We start from the raw sequence: 24,758 nt of genomic DNA, 5'->3' as shown, positions 1-24,758 counted from the left end.
AGATATTGGGAAGGGGAAAAGGGAACTAAGGAATCATGGGGGTCCTTGAGAAATGATACCTTTGGGGAATCTAATTAAAAAGTTGGACATTTTAGGAGAAGTTGAGGATTCTTAAGGAAAATTGGGGATTTTAAAGGAACATTGGGGAATTTTAGGAGATATTGGGAAGGGGAAAAGGGAAATTAGGAATCATGGGGGTCCTCTTAGAAGAAGTTGGGGATTCTTAAGGGACATTGGGGATTTTTATATATAGCAATTTTGAGTGTAATTTCTATACGCTTGTAAAAGATTTTAAGGCACGCAAGAAGTAGATTTTTCGCTCCTAAGCTAGGTCTTAAGCATATTGAATTTAACTATAAGTAAAACTTGATGGTAACACAGTGTTTTTGTTAGTAAAATCATGTTTTCCACGAGAGTAAAACAATTTTACAAGAAATTGCCTACTTTTAGGCGATAAATGCGGTACCTTTTGTGAAACAATATACGCCTAAGAGTAGGCAATTTCTTGTAAAATTGTCTTACTTTCGTGAAAAACATGATTTTTCTAACGAAAACAGTATGTAACCATCAAGTTTTACTTAAAGTTTAATTCAATATGCTTAAGACCTATCCTAGGACAGAAAAATCTACTTCTTCCGTGCCTTAAAATCTTTTACAAGCGCATAGAAATTAAACTCAAAATTGAAAATATTTTGGAGGCCTGGAAAAAAATTTACACCACTTATATACTTCTTAATCCCTAGGCCTGACGTAATATACAATAACACATAGAACTGACAACTTTTCAGATGTATTCATTTGAATTCCAACTAATGGGGCCTTGCTAAAAGGAAGGCTATGCAATTCTTACCCCTCCTGACCCAGACGTCCACCGGAATAAAACTGTCCACGTGGCTCCAATTTTTGGTGCTCCTAGCATAATTGAAACTACAACTAATAGTGAAGATAACCTCAAAATTTCATTAAACAATATTGATGTTTGCGTCCTTGGCAGCGGTTTGAAATTTTGTTGTAAGGCCCGTAGCCTACGGGTTAAGAAAATAAAGAATTTTTCGACTTATGAGTCAGACCAACTGAGCCACTGAGTAGAAATTTTTCTTGGTGCTCGTTTTTGAATATGATGTACCGCTGCAACTAAACTGCTCGCGCAATATAGAAAGAAGGCCCATTGCCATGAAGAAAGGAATCAGTGAAACGAATTGCTATTTGCTTGACTATAGTTAACTATAGAGTTATTATCAACATTTTGACGATATTACTGTTTTGTCTGTCGGTTTTTTTTTTCAAATAGGTTCCTTGAGAGTTTCTTCAAAGAAATTGCCATATATGCGAAAATATGATTTTTCGATATGTTCTCGGCCTAGCGGGCTAAACCGAGTATGCAGTCATCTTCTCATAAGTCTTATTGATGATTCTGGAAAGTTTGGCGATATTACTTTTTTGTCACCCGAACAAAAATTTTCCAAATAGCTTCCTTGAGAGTTTCTTCAAAGAAATTGCCATATATGCGAAAATATGATTTTTTCAATATGTTCTCGGCCTAGCGGGCTGAACCGAGTATGCAGTCATCTTCTCATAAGTCTAATTGACCATTCTGGAAAGTTTGGCGATATTACTTTTTTGTCACCCGAACATTTTTTTTTAAATAGCTTCCTTGGGAGTTTCCTCAAAGAAATTGCTATATATGCGAAAATATGATTTTTTCGATATGTTCTCGGCCTAGCGGGCTAAACCGAGTATGCAGTCATCTTCTCATAAGTCTAATTGACCATTCTGGAAAGTTTGGCGATATTACTTTTTTGTCACCCGAACATTTTTTTTTCAAATAGCTTCCTTGAGAGTTTCTTCAAAGAAATTGCTATATATGCGAAAATATGATTTTTTCAATATGTTCTCGGCCTAGCGGGCTAAACCGAGTATGCAGTCATCTTCTCATAAGTCTAATTGACCATTCTGGAAAGTTTGGCGATATTACATTTTGTCACCCGAACAAAAATTTTCCAAATAGCTTCCTTGAGTTTCTTCAAAGAAATTGCTATATATGCGAAAACATGATTTTTTCGATATGTTCTCGGCCTAGCGGGCTAAACCGAGTATGCAGTCATCTTCTCATAAGTCTAATTGACCATTCTGGAAAGTTTGGCGATATTACTTTTTTGTCACCCGAACATTTTTTTTCAAATAGCTTCCTTGAGAGTTTCCTCAAAGAAATTGCTATATATGCGAAAATATGATTTTTTCGATATGTTCTCGGCCTAGCGGGCTAAACCGAGTATGCAGTCATCTTCTCATAAGTCTATTTGACCATTCTGGAAAGTTTGGCGATATTCATTTTTTGTCACCCGAACAATTTTTTTTTTAAATAGCATTTTTGAGAGTTTCTTCAAAGAAATTGCTATATATGCGAAAATATGATTTTTTCGATATGTTCTCGGCCTAGCGGGCTAAACCGAGTATGCAGTCATCTTCTCATAAGTCTAATTGACCATTCTGGAAAGTTTGGCGATATTACTTTTTTGTCACCCGAACATTTTTTTTTCAAATAGCTTCCTTGAGAGTTTCTTCAAAGAAATTGCTATATATGCGAAAATATGATTTTTTCAATATGTTCTCGGCCTAGCGGGCTAAACCGAGTATGCAGTCATCTTCTCATAAGTCTAATTGACCATTCTGGAAAGTTTGGCGATATTACATTTTGTCACCCGAACAAAAATTTTCCAAATAGCTTCCTTGAGTTTCTTCAAAGAAATTGCTATATATGCGAAAACATGATTTTTTCGATATGTTCTCGGCCTAGCGGGCTAAACCGAGTATGCAGTCATCTTCTCATAAGTCTAATTGACCATTCTGGAAAGTTTGGCGATATTACTTTTTTGTCACCCGAACAATTTTTTTTTCAAATAGCTTCCATGAGAGTTTCTTCAAAGAAATTGCTATATATGCGAAAATATGATTTTTTCGATATGTTCTCGGCCTAGCGGGCTAAACCGAGTATGCAGTCATCTTCTCATAAGTCTAATTGACCATTCTGGAAAGTTTGGCGATATTACTTTTTTGTCACCCGAACAAAAATTTTCCAAATAGCTTCCTTGAGAGTTTCTTCAAAGAAATTGGCATATATGCTTAAATATGATTTTTTCGATATGTTCTCGGCCTAGCGGGCTAAACCGAGTATGCAGTCATCTTCTCATAAGTCTAATTGACCATTCTGGAAAGTTTGGCGATATTACTTTTTTGTCACCCGAACATTTTTTTTTTCAAATAGCTTCCTTGAGAGTTTCTTCAAAGAAATTGCCATATATGCGAAAATATGATTTTTTCGATATGTTCTCGGCCTAGCGGGCTAAACCGAGTATGCAGTCATCTTCTCATAAGTCTAATTGACCATTCTGGAAAGTTTGGCGATATTACTTTTTTGTCACCCGAACATTTTTTTTTTCAAATAGCTTCCTTGAGAGTTTCTTCAAAGAAATTGCCATATATGCGAAAATATGATTTTTTCGATATGTTCTCGGCCTAGCGGGCTAAACCGAGTATGCAGTCATCTTCTCATAAGCCTAATTGACGATTCTGGAAAGTTTGGCGATATTACTTTTTTGTCACCCGAACATTTTTTTTTTAAATAGCTTCCTTGGGAGTTTCCTCAAAGAAATTGCTATATATGCGAAAATATGATTTTTTCGATATGTTCTCGGCCTAGCGGGCTAAACCGAGTATGCAGTCATCTTCTCATAAGTCTAATTGACCATTCTGGAAAGTTTGGCGATATTACTTTTTTGTCACCCGAACATTTTTTTTTTCAAATAGCTTCCTTGAGAGTTTCTTCAAAGAAATTGCCATATATGCGAAAATATGATTTTTTCGATATGTTCTCGGCCTAGCGGGCTAAACCGAGTATGCAGTCATCTTCTCATAAGCCTAATTGACGATTCTGGAAAGTTTGGCGATATTACTTTTTTGTCACCCGAACTTTTTTTTTTAAATAGCTTCCTTGGGAGTTTCCTCAAAGAAATTGCTATATATGCGAAAATATGAATTTTCGATATGTTCTCGGCCTAGCGGGCTAAACCGAGTATGCAGTCATCTTCTCATAAGTCTAATTGACCATTCTGGAAAGTTTGGCGATATTACTTTTTTGTCACCCGAACATTTTTTTTTTTCAAATAGCTTCCTTGAGAGTTCCTTCAAAGAAATTGCCATATATGCGAAAATATGATTTTTTCGATATGTTCTCGGCCTAGCGGGCTAAACCGAGTATGCAGTCATCTTCTCATAAGCCTAATTGACGATTCTGGAAAGTTTGGCGATATTACTTTTTTGTCACCCGAACATTTTTTTTTTAAATAGCTTCCTTGGGAGTTTCCTCAAAGAAATTGCTATATATGCGAAAATATGATTTTTCGATATGTTCTCGGCCTAGCGGGCTAAACCGAGTATGCAGTCATCTTCTCATAAGTCTTATTGATGATTCTGGAAAGTTTGGCGATATTACTTTTTTGTCACCCGAACATTTTTTTTTTTAAATGGCTTCCTTGGGAGTTTCCTCAAAGAAATTGCTATATATGCGAAAATATGATTTTTCGATATGTTCTCGGCCTAGCGGGCTAAACCGAGTATGCAGTCATCTTCTCATAAGTCTAATTGACGATTCTGGAAAGTTTGGCGATATTACTTTTTTGTCACCCGAACAATTTTTTTTTTAAATAGCATTTTTGAGAGTTTCTTCAAAGAAATTGCTATATATGCGAAAATATGATTTTTTCGATATGTTCTCGGCCTAGCGGGCTAAACCGAGTATGCAGTCATCTTCTCATAAGTCTAATTGACGATTCTGGAAAGTTTGGCGATATTACTTTTTTGTCACCCGAACAATTTTTTTTTTAAATAGCATTTTTGAGAGTTTCTTCAAAGAAATTGCTATATATGCGAAAATATGATTTTTTCGATATGTTCTCGGCCTAGCGGGCTAAACCGAGTATGCAGTCATCTTCTCATAAGTCTAATTGACCATTCTGGAAAGTTTGGCGATATTACTTTTTTGTCACCCGAACATTTTTTTTTTTAAATGGCTTCCTTGGGAGTTTCCTCAAAGAAATTGCTATATATGCGAAAATATGATTTTTTCGATATGTTCTCGGCCTAGCGGGCTAAACCGAGTATGCAGTCATCTTCTCATAAGTCTTATTGATGATTCTGGAAAGTTTGGCGATATTACTTTTTTGTCACCCGAACAAAAATTTTTCAAATAGCTTCCTTGAGAGTTTCTTCAAAGAAATTGCTATATATGCGAAAATATGATTTTTTCGATATGTTCTCGGCCTAGCGGGCTAAACCGAGTATGCAGTCATCTTCTCATAAGTCTAATTGACCATTCTGGAAAGTTTGGCGATATTACTTTTTTGTCACCCGAACATTTTTTTTTTTCAAATAGCTTCCTTGAGAGTTTCTTCAAAGAAATTGCTATATATGCGAAAATATGATTTTTTCGATATGTTCTCGGCCTAGCGGGCTAAACCGAGTATGCAGTCATCTTCTCATAAGTCTAATTGACCATTCTGGAAAGTTTGGCGATATTACATTTTGTCACCCGAACAAAAATTTTCCAAATAGCTTCCTTGAGTTTCTTCAAAGAAATTGCTATATATGCGAAAACATGATTTTTTCGATATGTTCTCGGCCTAGCGGGCTAAACCGAGTATGCAGTCATCTTCTCATAAGTCTAATTGACCATTCTGGAAAGTTTGGCGATATTACTTTTTTGTCACCCGAACAATTTTTTTTTCAAATAGCTTCCATGAGAGTTTCTTCAAAGAAATTGCCATATATGCGAAAATATGATTTTTTCGATATGTTCTCGGCCTAGCGGGCTAAACCGAGTATGCAGTCATCTTCTCATAAGTCTAATTGACCATTCTGGAAAGTTTGGCGATATTACTTTTTTGTCACCCGAACAATTTTTTTTTCAAATAGCTTCCATGAGAGTTTCTTCAAAGAAATTGCCATATATGCGAAAATATGATTTTTTCGATATGTTCTCGGCCTAGCGGGCTAAACCGAGTATGCAGTCATCTTCTCATAAGTCTAATTGACCATTCTGGAAAGTTTGGCGATATTACTTTTTTGTCACCCGAACATTTTTTTTTTCAAATAGCTTCCATGAGAGTTTCTTCAAAAAAATTGCTATATATACGAAAATATGATTTTTTCGATATGTTCTCGGCCTAGCGGGCTAAACCGAGTATGCAGTCATCTTCTCATAAGTCTAATTGACCATTCTGGAAAGTTTGGCGATATTACTTTTTTGTCAACCGAACAATTTTTTTTTCAAATAGCTTCCATGAGAGTTTCTTCAAAGAAATTGCCATATATGCGAAAATATGATTTTTTCGATATGTTCTCGGCCTAGCGGGCTAAACCGAGTATGCAGTCATCTTCTCATAAGTCTAATTGACCATTCTGGAAAGTTTGGCGATATTACTTTTTTGTCACCCGAACATTTTTTTTTTTCAAATAGCTTCCATGAGAGTTTCTTCAAAAAAATTGCTATATATACGAAAATATGATTTTTTCGATATGTTCTCGGCCTAGCGGGCTAAACCGAGTATGCAGTCATCTTCTCATAAGTCTAATTGACCATTCTGGAAAGTTTGGCGATATTACTTTTTTGTCACCCGAACATTTTTTTTTTTTAATGGCTTCCTTGGGAGTTTCCTCAAAGAAATTGCTATATATGCGAAAATATGATTTTTTCGATATGTTCTCGGCCTAGCGGGCTAAACCGAGTATGCAGTCATCTTCTCATAAGTCTAATTGACCATTCTGGAAAGTTTGGCGATATTACTTTTTTGTCACCCGAACATTTTTTTTCAAATAGCTTCCTTGAGAGTTTCTTCAAAGAAATTGCCATATATGCGAAAATATGATTTTTTCGATATGTTCTCGGCCTAGCGGGCTAAACCGAGTATGCAGTCATCTTCTCATAAGTCTAATTGACCATTCTGGAAAGTTTGGCGATATTACTTTTTTGTCACCCGAACATTTTTTTTCAAATAGCTTCCTTGAGAGTTTCTTCAAAGAAATTGCTATATATGCGAAAATATGATTTTTTCGATATGTTCTCGGCCTAGCGGGCTAAACCGAGTATGCAGTCATCTTCTCATAAGTCTAATTGACCATTCTGGAAAGTTTGGCGATATTACTTTTTTGTCACCCGAACATTTTTTTTCAAATAGCTTCCTTGAGAGTTTCTTCAAAGAAATTGCCATATATGCGAAAATATGATTTTTTCGATATGTTCTCGGCCTAGCGGGCTAAACCGAGTATGCAGTCATCTTCTCATAAGTCTATTTGACCATTCTGGAAAGTTTGGCGATATTCATTTTTTGTCACACGAACAATTTTTTTTTTAAATAGCATTTTTGAGAGTTTCTTCAAAGAAATTGCTATATATGCGAAAATATGATTTTTTCGATATGTTCTCGGCCTAGCGGGCTAAACCGAGTATGCAGTCATCTTCTCATAAGTCTAATTGACCATTCTGGAAAGTTTGGCGATATTACTTTTTTGTCACCCGAACATTTTTTTTTCAAATAGCTTCCTTGAGAGTTTCTTCAAAGAAATTGCTATATATGCGAAAATATGATTTTTTCGATATGTTCTCGGCCTAGCGGGCTAAACCGAGTATGCAGTCATCTTCTCATAAGTCTAATTGACCATTCTGGAAAGTTTGGCGATATTACTTTTTTGTCACCCGAACATTTTTTTTCAAATAGCTTCCTTGAGAGTTTCTTCAAAGAAATTGCCATATATGCGAAAATATGATTTTTTCGATATGTTCTCGGCCTAGCGGGCTAAACCGAGTATGCAGTCATCTTCTCATAAGTCTAATTGACCATTCTGGAAAGTTTGGCGATATTACTTTTTTGTCACCCGAACAAAAATTTTCCAAATAGCTTCCTTGAGAGTTTCTTCAAAGAAATTGCCATATATGCGAAAATATGATTTTTTCGATATGTTCTCGGCCTAGCGGGCTAAACCGAGTATGCAGTCATCTTCTCATAAGTCTAATTGACCATTCTGGAAAGTTTGGCGATATTACTTTTTTGTCACCCGAACATTTTTTTTCAAATAGCTTCCTTGAGAGTTTCTTCAAAGAAATTGCCATATATGCGAAAATATGATTTTTTCGATATGTTCTCGGCCTAGCGGGCTAAACCGAGTATGCAGTCATCTTCTCATAAGTCTAATTGACCATTCTGGAAAGTTTGGCGATATTACTTTTTTGTCACCCGAACAAAAATTTTCCAAATAGCTTCCTTGAGTTTCTTCAAAGAAATTGCTATATATGCGAAAATATGATTTTTTCGATATGTTCTCGGCCTAGCGGGCTAAACCGAGTATGCAGTCATCTTCTCATAAGTCTAATTGACCATTCTGGAAAGTTTGGCGATATTACTTTTTTGTCACCCGAACATTTTTTTTTCAAATAGCTTCCTTGAGAGTTTCTTCAAAGAAATTGCTATATATGCGAAAATATGATTTTTTCGATATGTTCTCGGCCTAGCGGGCTAAACCGAGTATGCAGTCATCTTCTCATAAGTCTAATTGACCATTCTGGAAAGTTTGGCGATATTACTTTATTGTCACCCGAACAATTTTTTTTTCAAATAGCTTCCATGAGAGTTTCTTCAAAGAAATTGCCATATATGCGAAAATATGATTTTTTCGATATGTTCTCGGCCTAGCGGGCTAAACCGAGTATGCAGTCATCTTCTCATAAGTCTAATTGACCATTCTGGAAAGTTTGGCGATATTACTTTTTTGTCACCCGAACAATTTTTTTTTCAAATAGCTTCCATGAGAGTTTCTTCAAAGAAATTGCCATATATGCGAAAATATGATTTTTTCGATATGTTCTCGGCCTAGCGGGCTAAACCGAGTATGCAGTCATCTTCTCATAAGTCTAATTGACCATTCTGGAAAGTTTGGCGATATTACTTTTTTGTCACCCGAACAATTTTTTTTTCAAATAGCTTCCTTGAGTTTCTTCAAAGAAATTGCTATATATGCGAAAATATGATTTTTTCGATATGTTCTCGGCCTAGCGGGCTAAACCGAGTATGCAGTCATCTTCTCATAAGTCTAATTGACCATTCTGGAAAGTTTGGCGATATTACTTTTTTGTCACCCGAACATTTTTTTTTTCAAATAGCTTCCTTGAGAGTTTCTTCAAAGAAATTGCTATATATGCGAAAATATGATTTTTTCGATATGTTCTCGGCCTAGCGGGCTAAACCGAGTATGCAGTCATCTTCTCATAAGTCTAATTGACCATTCTGGAAAGTTTGGCGATATTACTTTTTTGTCACCCGAACAATTTTTTTTTCAAATAGCTTCCATGAGAGTTTCTTCAAAGAAATTGCCATATATGCGAAAATATGATTTTTTCGATATGTTCTCGGCCTAGCGGGCTAAACCGAGTATGCAGTCATCTTCTCATAAGTCTAATTGACCATTCTGGAAAGTTTGGCGATATTACTTTTTTGTCACCCGAACAATTTTTTTTTCAAATAGCTTCCATGAGAGTTTCTTCAAAGAAATTGCCATATATGCGAAAATATGATTTTTTCGATATGTTCTCGGCCTAGCGGGCTAAACCGAGTATGCAGTCATCTTCTCATAAGTCTAATTGACCATTCTGGAAAGTTTGGCGATATTACTTTTTTGTCACCCGAACAATTTTTTTTTCAAATAGCTTCCATGAGAGTTTCTTCAAAGAAATTGCCATATATGCGAAAATATGATTTTTTCGATATGTTCTCGGCCTAGCGGGCTAAACCGAGTATGCAGTCATCTTCTCATAAGTCTAATTGACCATTCTGGAAAGTTTGGCGATATTACTTTTTTGTCACCCGAACATTTTTTTTTTTCAAATAGCTTTCATGAGAGTTTCTTCAAAAAAATTGCTATATATACGAAAATATGATTTTTTCGATATGTTCTCGGCCTAGCGGGCTAAACCGAGTATGCAGTCATCTTCTCATAAGTCTTATTGATGATTCTGGAAAGTTTGGCGATATTACTTTTTTGTCACCCGAACAAAAATTTTCCAAATAGCTTCCTTGAGAGTTTCTTCAAAGAAATTGCTATATATGCGAAAGTATGATTTTTTCGATATGTTCTCGGCCTAGCGGGCTAAACCGAGTATGCAGTCATCTTCTCATAAGTCTAATTGACCATTCTGGAAAGTTTGGCGATATTACTTTTTTGTCACCCGAACATTTTTTTTTTCAAATAGCTTCCTTGAGAGTTTCTTCAAAGAAATTGCTATATATTCGAAAATATGTTGACCATTCTGGAAAGTTTGGCGATACATCCCAACACATCGTCTATATGGTCTCTGCTCAGCATGGCCTCATGGTGCTAGCATGTGAGCGCCTCAGACCTTGTGACGGTACGGTTGCCCGCTTACAAATGCGGCAGTTAATCTTTCAGGACGCGCGCAATCAAGCAGCTGAAACTGCACCACGCTTGCGCTGTATACGACGAGCGAGGTTTTTTGTAGTGTTGTACTATTTACAATGGCGTGCGTCCTGAAGGGATTACTTCTTGCTACTTGTGATATGTGTCGAGGATTTTTGATGGAGCGTAATAATAGTATTATTATAAAGCAGATGAGCTTTCGTCATCATTGCGTCAACCGATATGTAAAAGTGCATAACATATGTCACAACAGGTCCTGGTCAACCATTAGACGAAACCTGAGTAATAGTTTTTTAAAGTGCATATTTCTGAGTAGCAATTTTGCAGGTGCATTTTGCTCGCGCGATGCAGCGGTACGATGCTTGTGATAGACAATGTTCCACTGTAAATATCATGATTGCTCGGGCTATTCAGCGGCACGGGTTGCTCGCGCACTTGCTCGCGCATCTAACGGCGATAGTTCTCTGTTAGAATTTCTTTGAGTTTTCATCCAGAATTTCAGCCAAATTTTTTAAAGGCTGCGCCAAAATTTGTTCAATAAATTTATCACAGAACCTTTTGAAGCTCTCACCAGTCACGCTAAATTGGATTTTGACAGCGATTGAAAACTCCTTTGTGTTGATCGTGCTTTACCTTCAAGTATTGTGGGCACATACTGATCAAAATTACTGGCAGTATATCGTATTTGGGCATTCTTAGTTCTATGGGCAACATAAAATATACAGAAATATCCATTTCCATTCGATTGTACACATGGAACATTACGAGCGACTCTCATCTTCATCTGCGTCACAAACCTTTCACCAGCCTCTCAAACGCCACTTACCTTGCCACGGACACATCACTGGTTTGGTACAGCCCAGCCTCGGCGTACCAGGACGTCGTACTGCGCTCCTTGCTCTTCAGTTCGTTCTCGAACGAGGCCTGCTTGAGGGAGTCCGCCTTGAACACACCGCATTCGGCGTACCACGAGGTGGCACCCAGCTTCCGGTTCTTCAGGAACTTTTTGTCGCCGGCGCCGACGCCGACGGATGCGCTGACGGGTGGCGGTGGCGGCGGAATGGTAGGTCGACTAGCTGGGCTGCCCCCGCCGATCATCGACTTCCTCCGGTCGGCGTCCGGGGTTTTGTGGGAGGCGTGCTTCTGCGGCGAGGGAGTGTCCTTCCCGACGGAGGCCACGTTCAGATTCGAAGAGGAGCTGTTCGGTTCGCTGCCGTTGAATATCCCTGAGTCGACGTCCAGCGAGTCCGTTACGTAGAACGTACTGCGGGAGCCGTTGAACGAACTGTTGATGTGGAGACTAGAGTCCGACTGGAGGCTCTTGCGAAGCTTGGAGCGAAGGGATTTTCCGGTTTTGGTCTTTTTGCGGAAGGTCGAAACGTTGCTGGAGTCGCTGTTGCTGATACTGGCCAGAATGGATCGGTCCGCTTGTTCCGAAGCGGGACTAGATGCGAGGGCGGATCCGTTGGGCGAGACCGACGTCGGGGTGACGGGTTGGTGGAAATCGGTGTTTTCGTAGTCATCGGACGAGGCTTTGCTGGATGATCCGAGCTGGAGTGGCAGTTTGAACGATTTGGATTTGGACTGCTTGGGCGTTTTCGGAAGCGGAGTGTTTTCATAGTTAACGGCACTACCGTCTTCCGGTCCGGACGGGAAGGTCAGATTTTCCCCGGTAAAGATCTTTGGTGACTTGGAAGAACTGATTTTCTTTTTGGAAAATTTGTTGAACCCTTTGGCGAGTTCGGACTTGGAGAGCGTCCCGATGTTTCGGATTTTCTGCATCAGGGCGTACATCTGGTTGTTGGAGGGCGGTGGATCCGGCAGCTGTTTGGCGCTGTTGATGTCGTTCGGATGCAAGTAGGTGTCGTTTCGGCGATCTTCGTCGCTTTCGTCACTGTCGAACGAGTCGGAATCGATCGAGTCGACGGGGCAGGTTTCATCGATGTGCCCGATCGGTGATCGTTGAGGATTGATAGAGTTCGGTTGAGGACTGCTGGATGTTGTGGTTGTGGCGGTGGTATCGCTTAAGTGGAACGAAGGCGGTGGAGGTGGTATTCGTCGGTTCTGAACGCCGGCTGAGCCAACTGAGGGTGTGCTGATACGTGAATGCCCGTGCGACTCCAGCGATTCGTAAACATGATCGGAATCATCTGAAAAGAAAGCAAGATGAGATCATCAATGAGGGTGCTGATAAGAAATCAACTGTGCTGCGGACAACCTAAAGGTAAAAAATCTGATAAGAAATCTACATTGTAACTAAACCATGGAGCATTTAAAACGAATTGGGGATGGAAAATCGTTCATTTCATTGTTCGTTGAAGTGTGATCGAGTAAGGATGATCATCCGCTTATTGGCCTTGTTTCTGTGAGTATTACTTTCGATGCCCGAGGGTATTCAATGATTGTAATTTATTTTTCTAAAGTTTTTTGCAGGTCTCCCTGGCAGAGCCGAAAGACTTGGAATGCAAACGGAAAAGTGCAAAAATTTGTCAGCTACACTGCAAATTTTGTTTACTGGTATTCAGCAAACTTTGCTGATTTTTTTTGTGCTGATTTCATTCAGCATTGCGAATTTACTGAATATCAGCAATTATTTTTCAACTTGCTGAACCATCCAGCAATTTTGACAGTTGATCAGCAACGTAGTGCTGAAATTCAGCAAAAATTTTGCTGAAATTCAGCAATTTATTTTGCTGATTTTTTTTGTGCTGGAAGCGTTTCAAAAAATTTGGTGTGTAGACTTCGTGATCTGGGGTAATAATCAGAAACCAAAGTTTCCAGATTTATCGTCCAAACATACGCTTGTCATTAGATCGGGAAGCATCGCGGAATTTTCTAAAACTCTCGTTTCCCAACTTGGCAGCGTCACCAAGGTACAACTTGGACAGTTGGGTATCACGTCTCTCTTCATCTCTCCACAGTGGACTTCGTTAAAAGCTGAGTTCAATCAAATTAGCGAATTACACATAGAAGAATTAGTCGACGTGGGAGATTCTACAGACCACATTCCTAAAACGTTTAATGAGCGCGATACTAATGAAGAAGTCGAAAGGTTTGTGAATCAAACTTCAGCAATTGGAAATCCGAAAGATGAATCAGATGAAGCTTTGAATGCCACTGAGGTTCCGGAGGTTCCATTAGCAGATACTCCATTTATCGACATAACCGTTAATGCGCTGGTTTTCCTCAATCTTGCAAATAACAGACTAAAGTCGGTCGACAACCTCAAGTTCCTTTCGAAACTGAAGGAGCTGCTCCTAGACGGAAATCGTATAGAGTTCATCAAGATGGGAACCTTCGCGGGCATGAGAAATCTGAAGAAACTATCACTGGCGAATAATAAAATCAATCGCATTGTAACGCCCGAGCCGACCAGTTTTCTCGCATTGGAAAAACTGTCTCTCGCTTTCAACCAGTTGACCAAACTTGACGTGCAGAATTGGGCCATGTCACAGCTCACCCATCTGGACGTAAGTCACAATAAGTTGACTGCTATGGACGTGACCACGTTGGATCAGTTCGTGAGCTTGGAGAAATTGGCCATGGCCAACAATTCGTGGCACTGCGAGTGGCTTAGTGTGGCTGTAAAAGACTTCGACCGATCCTTCGTTCAGCTGGAAGACGCACAAGAAACATGTCCAAAAGATGAGTACGAGTTGAAAGGATTCTGCTGCAAGTACTTCCAACATAGCGAGGACGACTCGATCAATACCTTTGACAGAATTAAACGCATGGAGGAGGCGAACAAAATGATGAAACAGAATTTTCATAGCAAAGTTGAGCTGTTCAAGACTGAATGGATGACCAATGCGGAAGCTCTGCAACAAAAGGCAATGAATAAGCTGAAGCCGTATGAAGAACTGGATAAAAAAATGCAAAAGGATGACAATAAAGAAGCTCAAAAAGCCATGGAAAATCTCAGCAAATTGATCGAAGATTGCAACGATTTGCTAGAAAAAGTTAAAAATGCAAATGAACATAACAAGCAGTATACGCAGAGGTTCACGAGCTTGTTCTACACCACACTGGCGGAGAAGAATAAACTGGTTCAAGAGATGACTAAAGCAGCCACCTTGGAGGAGGAGATGAAAAAGTATGAAATGAGCTTCAAAGCTAACAATTGAAGGGAGTAATTTGGAAATCTATTGGAGTCAATAAACTCTGTGGATGATTTTGTAGTGCAATGTAAATTATTTTATTCGAAATCAGTTATGAGACTTTGAACAAAGCAAACGACCATACGGAGTCAAACGACGACTTTTAGAAATTATGCTTTTGACAATGATTCTGAAAATCTCTGAAAATTTGAGAAACATTAGCCAGTGCTGTCATGGTATAATCAGAGCTGGTTACTCAAGTTTTCCAAATTTCAACGCCCTATATCCCTCATTATGTGCTTCTTCAGAATTTTATTCATGATAGCCTCCAAGGACACTGTCAGAAATCCCTATAGGGATGCTTTCAAGTCTTATCAGTTTTTCTCGAAATTTCCGCAGGAGGAAAATTCTTGCAGGATTTCCTAGAATAATTACAGAAATAATTTCTTAAAAGATTTCATCACGTATCGCTCTAGAATGCATTGCTGTCCATTTATTTCTATAGAAGGCATTTCTGCAAAGATTCTTGCAGGAATTTTTCCTTAGGTCTTCTTAGGGATTTTTTCAAGATATTTATCAAAAGATTCATCATGAAACTTTTTACGAAGAGTTTCTTCAGAAATCCCTACTGGGATTCCTTCAGGTATTTTTTAGAAACTTGCTACAGAAAATCGATCTTGTATTTCATCACATGACATTGCTGCAGACGTTTTTCTGGACATTTCTCAAGACATTTTTCAGTAGATTTTTTCAGAAATTTCTGTTGGGTTTTCCTTTATTAATTCAGATAATTTATTAGAAGCTTTTTCAGAAATTATTATTGGAATTTCTCCAGAGGTTCCTTAGGGTATTACTCCATATAATCAGGGATTCTCACAGGCATTTATGTAGAAACACCTCTACAGAGTTCTTCACAAACTTTTCTGGAACTTTCTCCCGACTTTTCTCCACATGTTCCTCCAGGTATTTTTCCAGGGGTTGTCTAGGAATTATGAAGACCCTTCTTCAAGGGGTCTTTCAGAAATTATTTCGGTGATGCTTCAAGAACTTCTACGAAGACTCTCTCAGTATTTTTCGCAAAACATACTCTATTCCTTGTCATTTTTCAAAGATTTTTGCAAGAAACTCTTCCATGATACTTGCATAAGGTTCTGCAGTGTTTCCCCGTATTCTTTCAAAACTTTCTTCAAACACATCATTTTTTGTGGTCTCTTAACATATTCCAACAAGATTATCATATTTCTGCAGGATTTTTCTTTCAAAAATTTTGAGAACCATTTTTTTAGAATTTGTATAAGAAATTCTTCAATAAACTCCTCCAGAGATATCTCTAGCAGTTCTTCCTTGGATCTCTTCAGAAATTGTTGAAGGGATCCCCCAGAAAATTTGTTGGAGGTTTCTTCCAGAACTCCATCAATACCGTGAACCGGGGTCTAATTGATCTTCGGGTCGAAATTGCATACTTTGAATACTTTCCGCGGCAATATCGTATCGTATCCGATTCTAACGGCACGAAATTTGTAAGGTTTAAAGTATGTTCATTCTAATTGAAAACGTCTTATCAATTCAATAATCAATTTGATCCCGGTTTACGGAACCTTTTTCTGCAATTTCAACAGTCATTTTTTCAGAGTTATCTTTAAAATCCTATTGAAGATTGTTCCAGAAATTTCTACTTTATATTTTTTCTCGAGTTTATTCATGTATTCTCCCAGGCCTTCATCCAGGAATTCCTCCACAAACAACTTCAAAAATTACTTCATTTTTTTTCAGGAATCCAATCCCCCTCCCCCAATTTTAAAGAATTTCATCTATAAATTTCTAAAGGGATTCCTTCAGACAATTCACCATCCAAGAATTCTTCAAGTTATATTTAAGAAAATTTCCCGAAGAATTTCTGAAAAAAAATCCTGGAGGAATATCAGAAACAATTCCTGCATGAATCTCTGGAGCAAAACCCAGGATATAATTCTGATTAACCACAGAAAGAATTTCTGAAAAATTATTGTGAGCATATCTACTGAAATCTCTAACGAAATTTCCAATCAATTCTTGGAGATGCCATTGGAAGAAAATCTCTTCGCGAATGTTTAGGAAATTGTAAGAGTAGTTTAAAAAAAATATATGGAACATTTTGTTTAAGAATGCCTTGGTGAATTTTTCGAACAAATTCTAAAGAAGTCCCTGGAGTAATTTTTGAAGGAATCTCTGAGGGGATGTAAAAAGAAATCCGAGCATGAATTTCTGACTGCATCTCTGATAAAATTTCTGAGGGAATCTTTGGAAGAATTCTTGTGGAATCTCAGGAAGTACATTTGCATGAATCTCTAGAAGAAGATCTGAAGAAATCCCTGGAAATCCTTGAAGGAATTTCTTAAGAACTTCTCAGTATAATAGTTGCAGAAACTCCTCGGGAAACCTTTTGAAGAAAAAATATTGAATTTCAAGGAAAATTCTTGGAGAAATACTTTGAATTTTTTTTTATGATTCTCTAGAAGTATCCCTGGAGCAATTTACACGTTTTTTCGAAGAAACAATAGATAAGCTTCTGTAAACATTCTTGAGATATGTCTAAACGTATGCCTATAGAATTTCCTGGAAAACATTAATGAATTGGAGACATTGTTAGAGTTTTCCTCAGAGGAAAATCCGGATAAATTTCTAGCAGAATACAAAGAGCAACATCTGAGGGTAATCGTGAAGAACACGCTGTATGAACCTGTTGATACTTCCAGAGAAATTAAAGCCCGAATCTCTGAAAGTAATTCTAAATGAACCACTGAAGAACTGTGGGAGTGTTGAATGGAACCCAAAGAGTAATTTTTGATCTTATCTCTGATGGAATGATGTTCGAATTTCTGAAAGAATCTCTTGAAAGTGTCCTGAAGAAACCATTGGAAAAATTTATGAAAGAATTTCTGAAAAAGTTTCTTAAGGAATCCCTGTAGCAAAATTTGAAAAAGAACCCCTAATAGATTTTACATCCGTCGTTTCTGGAATTGTCTGGAGAAATTTCTTAAAGAATCCCTGAAAAAAATCTGAAGAAACCACTGCAGGAGTTTCTAAGAGGAACCTTCGCAGAGTTTCAGACCGAATTACTCGAGGGATTTGGGAAGGAGCGCACGAGGCAATTTTTGAAAAGGATCTTTAGAAGATTTGTTAAAGGAAAACTTGAACAAATTTATGGAGAAATTACATTAAAAAATCAATGAAATCTCCAGAGAAATTCCTGAAAAGTTACTGAAAGATTTTTTTAGGTAACTTAGAAAAAATCTTAATAAGAATAAAAGAATTTCTGAAAAATTTCTTAAAAATTTTTTGGAGAAATTTCAAAATTTTTGATTTTCTGAAAGAATTGCTGAAATCATTTCTTGAGGAATCTGTATATAACTTCCTGAAGGAAGTCTCGTACTGATTTCTGAAATAATTTATGGAGAAATTTCTGAGAAAACCCATGTGGCCTTTTGTTGGGGATTTTTGGAAGAAATTTCCGGAAAGAAAGAAGAAATTCTGAATGGAATTCATAAAGAATTTTTGTATCAATCACGATGATTTAAAGAACTTTCTAAAAAAAATTGTGGAAGACTTTCTGAAAGGAATTCCTGTGGGATTTTTTTAAAGGAATACATGGTGCAATTTCGGAAAGACTCCAAGGTAGATTTCATAAAGGAGTTCATAAATTAATTTCTGCGGTTATCCCCTAAAAAACTCAAAAGGGAACTTTAAATTTTCACAAGTAATCCCTTGAAGAATTCTCATAGAAATCTCCGAACTCATTCCTGGCACAATTGTTTAAAAAACCCCTAGAAGATTTTCTGGAGTAATTTTTGAAAAAAAAATGTTGCCTATTAGATTTTTTTCCAGAACTCATGGAGGAATTTCTGAGTATATCCATGAAGAGTTTTTAAAACGAATCCTCCGATAAATTTCTGGAAGAATTTCTCAAGGATTTCTGAAGATTCCTGAAACTCAAGATTTTCTAATATTTACAGTCAAGAGTGCTCATAACGGGAATTAAAACATTACTTTGGATCTAAAGAGCTGAGTGAGTTACTTGGAGTAACCTCGATGCTGTAACAACTGATGCTGTCATGGTAAAATAAGAGCTTGTTACTCAAGATTTCCAAATCTCAGCGCTCCCTGTTCTGGTAAGCTTCCATAGGAATTGCTTCAATATTACAAATTGTTAATAGAACAATTCCGGGAAAATATTTTCACGATTTTTGTCTGGAATTATTGCAGGTATTCAATGAATTCAGCAAGATTTCTTCCAAAAAATCTTTTAGAATTTATTCCTCTCTCCTGCATTGTTCAAGAATTTTCTCTGTATGATAACCTTAAGGGATACCGCCAGAAATTCCTTTAGGAATTTTTTTCAAGGTTTTTCAAAAAAAATCCTTAATTTTTATATAAAGAAGATTCTTGAAAAATTCCCTAGAATGATTCAGATAATAATTCCCCCAAACATTGATCCAGTATCCCTATAAAATGCATTCCTGCCCATGCATTTCTTCGAAAATCTCTTCTGGAATCCTTAAGGATTATTTCTAATACTCCACCAGGAATTTTCCTTGTGTCTGCTTTATAAATTTTCCAAGACATTTCTTAAAAGATTTATCTTGAAACTACTCCACAAGTTTCTTTCAGAAATTCTTCCTGGGATTCCTTTAGCGATTATTCAGAAAATTCCTCAAATATTTCTGTAGGAGTTTCCTTCAGAAATATTATCGGAATTCTTCTCAAGCATTCCAGAAATTTCTCCAAGGGTTTCTCAAGGACTTCATCCAAAGATTTCTTCAAAAGATGCAATTCCAGGTGAAATTTTTCGGAAGAGATTCAGAGATAAAACCAAAAATTGTTCTTCTAGGGGGTTTCTTCAAAAATGCAGTTTGTTGTTCCATGAATTATTGTTGATTTTTTTTTTCCAGATTTCTCGTCGGGTCTTATTTCATATATTCAGAGATTTCCTCAAGCATTTATTTGGAATTTTCTCTGGAAAAAAATCAATAGATTCCGAAAGTTTCTTCAGAAGTTTTTTCAGGGACTGCTTAAGGTTTAATAAAACCTTACTTCAGGGATCCTTTCTTATCTTTTTCCGGTGATGCTTAAGAAACTTCTCCAAAGGTTCTCTTAGAAATTCCTGTAGAAATTACTCCAGAATCTTTTCTTGGGTATTTTTCAAAGAATGTATCTAGAAATTCTTCTAGAAATACCTGCATAGGGTTCTCATACCCTTACAGGTGTTTTTTCTTTCAAAATTTGAAAAAAATACTCAGAAGTTCTCTAAAACATTTTCCATAATGTTATTTGTTTCTGCAAGATTTCCTGCAGAAATTTCTTCTTCAGAAATTTTCTTTAGTGATTTTTATGTAATTATACCTGAAGAAATTGTTTGAGAAATTCTTCTATCAAAGATTTCTTCAGGACTTCTTCTAAGAATTCCTTCTCTTCTCAGAAATTTATTGACTGATTTTTACAAGAATTCTACCAGTATTTTTGTCTGCATTTGTACAAGAATTTTGACAGACTTTTTTTAGACATTTTTCCACGGATTTCTGCAGCATGCATGCATTCCATAAATAAGTCAAGCAAATTTCCTTGAAATTAGTTTAAGAGATACCACAAAAAGTTTTTACTGATTTTTTGTCCTAGAAATTAAGAAGGTATTTTAAGCAGTTTCTTCAGGTACTTCCCCAGGAATTTTTGTCTGGGAATCGCTCCAGCAAATGATCAAAAATTGCTTCTAGGAAACTCCAAAGTTACAATATAGAGTTTTCTTAAGAAGGGATTCCTTCATCCCGGTATTTTTTAGATTTTTTTTCAGAGATTCCTTCAAGAATTCTTCCAGACATTTTTAGTGAATTTTTGAAAAAAAAACTTCTGAAAAAAATCCCTGTTGGAATATTTGAAACAATTCCTACAGTAATCTTTGAAAGAACTCCGGGTGCTATTTCAGACGGAGCCACAAGAGCAATCTCTAAACAAAAATCGTGTGAGAAATTCTGCAGCAAAATCAACAGGAATTCCTCATGGAATTCTTGAATAAACTTACAGAAGAGATCCTGAAAGAATCTCTGTAGGATTTGTTAAAGAATTTTTTAATAAAATACTGTAATACTCAAAGAAAGAACTGTTGAAAAAATTCCGCAGTGAAATTCCTAAAGAAATGCCCTAAACCCTGAAAGTTTTTGAAGATATTTTTGAAAAAAAAATCCCTGACTGAATATTGGAAGAAATCCTAGCGAGAGAGTCTCTAAAAGAATCCCTAAAGCAATTTTTGATGAAGTCTCCAGTAATAATTTTGTAGAAATCACATGAAGAACTTTTGAATGAATCTCTTGAAGAATATCTAAAAATAACCTGCGAAAAACTTCCTAGCGGAATACCTGCTGGAATTCCTCAGAAAAACTTTGGGCGGAGTTCCTAGAAAAGATTATTAAGTAATCTTTAAGAAAATTTCTGAAGAAATCCTTTAAATAAATTACCCAAAAGAGTCTGTGGTATAATTTCTTAAAAAATCTGAGGCAAATTTCTCAAGCAATTCCGAACTTTTGATGTGAAGGAGCCGAGAAATTTCTAAAGGAATTCATGTAGAAATATTTAGGAAACATTTCTGGATAAACTCCTCAAAGAATCCGTGGATAAACTCTAAGAGTTATCCTTAAAGGCAATGTCGGAGAAATTTGTGGTAAAATACATGGAGAAATATCTGGAGGAAATCTTGAAAAAATCTCTGGAAGAATTCCTGCAGGAATTTCCGGATGAATCCCTGAAGAAATTCCTGAACATAATGGTGGTAATTATCAATGGAATTCTTAAAGTAATTCTTGGTGGTCTTGATTAAGAAATACCTTACAGATTTCAGAATGAATTTTTCGAAAAAAAACAGGTAAAATTTATGTAAGAATCTTTGAAAGAATTTCTGAAGTAATCCCTGTAGAAATTTATGAAAGAATTCCCGGAGAAATGTTCGATAGGTTTTATAAACTAATCCCTGAAAGAATTCCTGAAGTTTCTGGAGAAACTCATAAAAGACTACATAAAATATTCCTCCATAAATTTCGGGAGAAATTCTCAAGGGGATTTCTGAAAAAAAAACTTTTGAAAAAATTCATGCATGGAATCCTTGAATAAATTGATGACAGTATCTCAAAAAGATTTTTTTTAAGAAATATACAGGCAAATTTCTTGAGGAATTTTTAAAGAAAATTCCGCAAGAATTCCTCTGGAAGGAGTCTGTGAAAAGTTTTCTACAAAAATCCGTTGAGAGAGGAATTCTGAATTTTAGCCTTTCTGAAGAAATCGCTGAAAGCATTTTGGTAGATATCCGAAGATGATTTCCTGAACAAATTCTCGTACGAAACTTTGAAAGAATTTATGAAGGAATTTCTGAGGAAATCCATGGAAGTTTTTGTCGCGGTGTTCCAGTACTCTCTGGAGGTAATTCTAAATGAAATTCTTGAGAAATTTCATCAGAAATCCATGGAAGATATCCTGAAAAATTTTTCGGAACTACGGAAGAAATCCGTATAAGACTTTCTGTAAGATTGTTTTCAAAGAAAATCTAAAGGAATCCATGGAACAATTCCGGACGGAATCCAAGGAAGGTTTTTTAAAGGAATTCTTAAATTAATTTCTAGGATAATCTTTTGAAAACTTGTGATAAGAAATTCTAAAGGAAACTTTGAATGTTTTGAAGGATAGGGATAAGAAATTTTTATTGGGCTTCCGGGCATTTTATTTTATTCTTTGAATAATTTTCTGAAGCAATAGCGTTGGAAATTTCTGAAGGATTTTTTTTGCAGAACACCATGGAGTAATGCATGAAACTATGCATGAATTATTTGATGCTTTTCTGGAGGAATCTCTCAAAGAATTTCTGCAGGAATCATTGAAGGATTTCTAAAAAAAAATATGAGTGAATTTCTTAAGTAATTTTTTCAACATTTTATAAAATAAACTTATGCGAAACTTCAGAGAAATAGCTAATGAAATATCTGAATTAAATTCTGTAAGCAACTCTAGGAGATAGGAATCTTTGGAAAAGTTTAGGTATGAATCTCTTGATAGATTTATTAAAGTATTTTTTTTCTCAAGAGCTGATTACTCAGTGAGTAACTTGGAGTAACCTCGATGGCACCACTGACTTTAGGTATTTCATCTTCTATGCAGGGCTCTTCAATCAGGTTGTAGGTATTGGATCTTACATACCTGAGTTTGGAATTCGACAGCTATTTTCTCCCGCTCGGGTACTGAAGCAAATATGTAAGTACAAAGTGCTAAACTACGTACAGGGGATGGCCAAAATGTTTGGGATAGGCAACTTTTTTTTCTCACAAAAAAGTTCAAAACGCTGTAACCTTTAATAGAGTGCATCAAAAATTCTCAAATTTTAACTGTATGTTAACCAACTATATGTGCATCATTGGTAAAAATTTGAGCTCAATTGGTTAATCTTTCGCGAAGCTAGAATCGTTCTCGTAAAACACTATTTTTTAGACAACTAATTTTCGAACTGTCATATCTCGGAAACCAGTGAACCGAATTTCATGAACTTTTGAACGTTTATCAACAATACATTGATGCTTTTTATGTCATTAAAACATAGGTACTTTTTAAACGTTAAAAAAGTGATCATGGATTGAAGCTATTTGGATTTTTCTCGAAAAAAATGTATTTTTTTACATCAATGTCATTAAATTTTAGTGTTGATATCCAAAGATTTTTTGCTTCTGTTCTGAAGATATCTCTGATAAGATACATTAAAGCCTATTTGGATTGAAAGAATAACACATTTAGTAATTTTTGTATGATATTGCAAATTTGTCTTATTTTCCCTTATATGGGTCAAAATGTCAAACCGTTATAACTTTATTCACCGTGAGAAAATATTACATTTTATAGCGTCGTATCAAGTATCAATGTATTGTTGATAAACGTTAAAAATTTCATTCAATTCGGTTCACTGGTTTCCGAGATATGACAGTTCAAAAATTAGTTGTCTAAAAATAGTGTTTTACCAGAACGGTTCTAACTTTGCGAAAGATTAACCAATCGAGCACAAATTTGTACCAATTATGCACATATAATAGGTGAACCAACAGTCAAAATTTGAGAATTTTTGATGCACTTTATGAAAAGTTACAGCATGTTGAACTTTTTTGTGAGAGAAAAAAAAGTTGCCTATCCCAAACATTTTGGCCATCCCCTGTACTTTCTGGGGGTCTCTGACCTACTCAACAACTATGCTGATAGCTTTGCTTGAGCACTAGCCTTTCAACATGCCTCATTTTGCCACGGTAATCGCAGTTACTGATCTCCAAATAGATCACCGGGCGTCCAAGGGTTCTGATCACATCTGGATCGCTGGGCGTTAATGGGTTAAACACTTTTGGAAAACTACATTTTTCAAACTACCTTGGGGTCGTGTCCATGTATAGTCAGCAATCGTCGATACAGAGTCAAAGAGAAACCATGAACATATTGGAATCTCATGAGATACTCCAAGATACTTTTAGGGTAATCCAGGTTTGCTAAACTGTTCTTCATCTGGGAATTTCAAGTCCACAATTGCAAAAATAACATATTTGTCGAGAATTGTGTTCGCGGAACCTTCTTCAACACATTGAGATTATTATAAACTGGAGTCCCAACTCTTGGAGATTCTAAGGCATTGAAAATCATATAAATATCAAGGCATATTTACTAAACTTTTCTTAACGTCAAACATTTTAAAGCAATGGCTATACCTGGACAGAAGAGAATAACAAAAGAAGATCAAATTTTGCTATTAAAAATTAATAGCTGGATGGCAAAACTTGTTATTGGTTTGTTGGGAATAAGAGCTAAAAGAACAAAAATAATAACTAAATTTGCACCGGAAAATAACTCAATAATAACTTATTTTATGCGCCGAGGACCTGGGATCGAATCCCACTCCCGACAAACTCGCCCAATGTGAGTTCTTCCTTCGGAAGGGAAGTAAAGCGTGGGTCCCGAGATGAACTAGCCTAGGGCTAAAAATCTCGTTAATACAGGTAAAAAAAAACTTAGTATGTACAAAACAGTTGTTTCAGAAAAGATCATCATAATTGTAAATTTTGTTCTTATGATTGGGAAAAAAACTGTGTTTTAAGTTCATAAATGTTTTTTCTTTGGTTTGATCTTATAATAACAAAA

The 24,758-nt window shown here is 36.4% G+C and overlaps 1 protein-coding gene and 1 non-coding gene across 3 annotated transcripts in view; one reads left to right on the top strand and one right to left on the bottom strand.

Annotated features, from left to right (window-relative positions):
- Positions 1–24,758, bottom strand: part of LOC109418038 (uncharacterized) — a 462,219-nt gene that overhangs the window by 37,597 nt on the left and 399,864 nt on the right. For both annotated transcript variants that reach the window (XR_009998070.1, XR_009998069.1), the window contains one exon: positions 11,309–12,632. This is a non-coding gene — a transcript (uncharacterized LOC109418038). The remainder of the gene's footprint in view (positions 1–11,308; positions 12,633–24,758) is intronic.
- On the top strand, positions 12,746–14,660 carry LOC109418115 (uncharacterized). Its single transcript, XM_062854014.1, has 3 exons — positions 12,746–12,847; positions 12,906–12,978; positions 13,221–14,660. Exons 1-3 carry the CDS (start codon positions 12,771–12,773, stop codon positions 14,604–14,606), a joined length of 1,536 nt encoding a protein of 511 aa, XP_062709998.1. The 5' UTR covers positions 12,746–12,770; the 3' UTR covers positions 14,607–14,660.

This window comes from Aedes albopictus, chromosome 2 (assembly GCF_035046485.1).
Source record: "Aedes albopictus strain Foshan chromosome 2, AalbF5, whole genome shotgun sequence".
NCBI classification, from domain to species: domain Eukaryota; kingdom Metazoa; phylum Arthropoda; class Insecta; order Diptera; family Culicidae; genus Aedes; species Aedes albopictus.
The sequence above is the reverse complement of the archived record's forward strand: the minus strand, read 5'-3'. Positions and strand labels throughout refer to the sequence as shown.

What these genes read in the sequence shown, in the direction of transcription:
- LOC109418115 (XM_062854014.1), top strand. Translation starts at nt 12,771, where the DNA reads ATGGAAAATCGTTCATTTCATTGTTCGTTGAAGTGTGATCGAGTAAGG. An exon ending in CGCTTATTGGCCTTGTTTCT is followed by an intron (nt 12,848 to 12,905) that starts GTGAGTATTACT and finishes ATTTTTCTAAAG; the next exon opens with TTTTTTGCAGGTCTCCCTGG. An exon ending in GTGCAAAAATTTGTCAGCTA is followed by an intron (nt 12,979 to 13,220) that starts CACTGCAAATTT and finishes ATTTGGTGTGTA; the next exon opens with GACTTCGTGATCTGGGGTAA.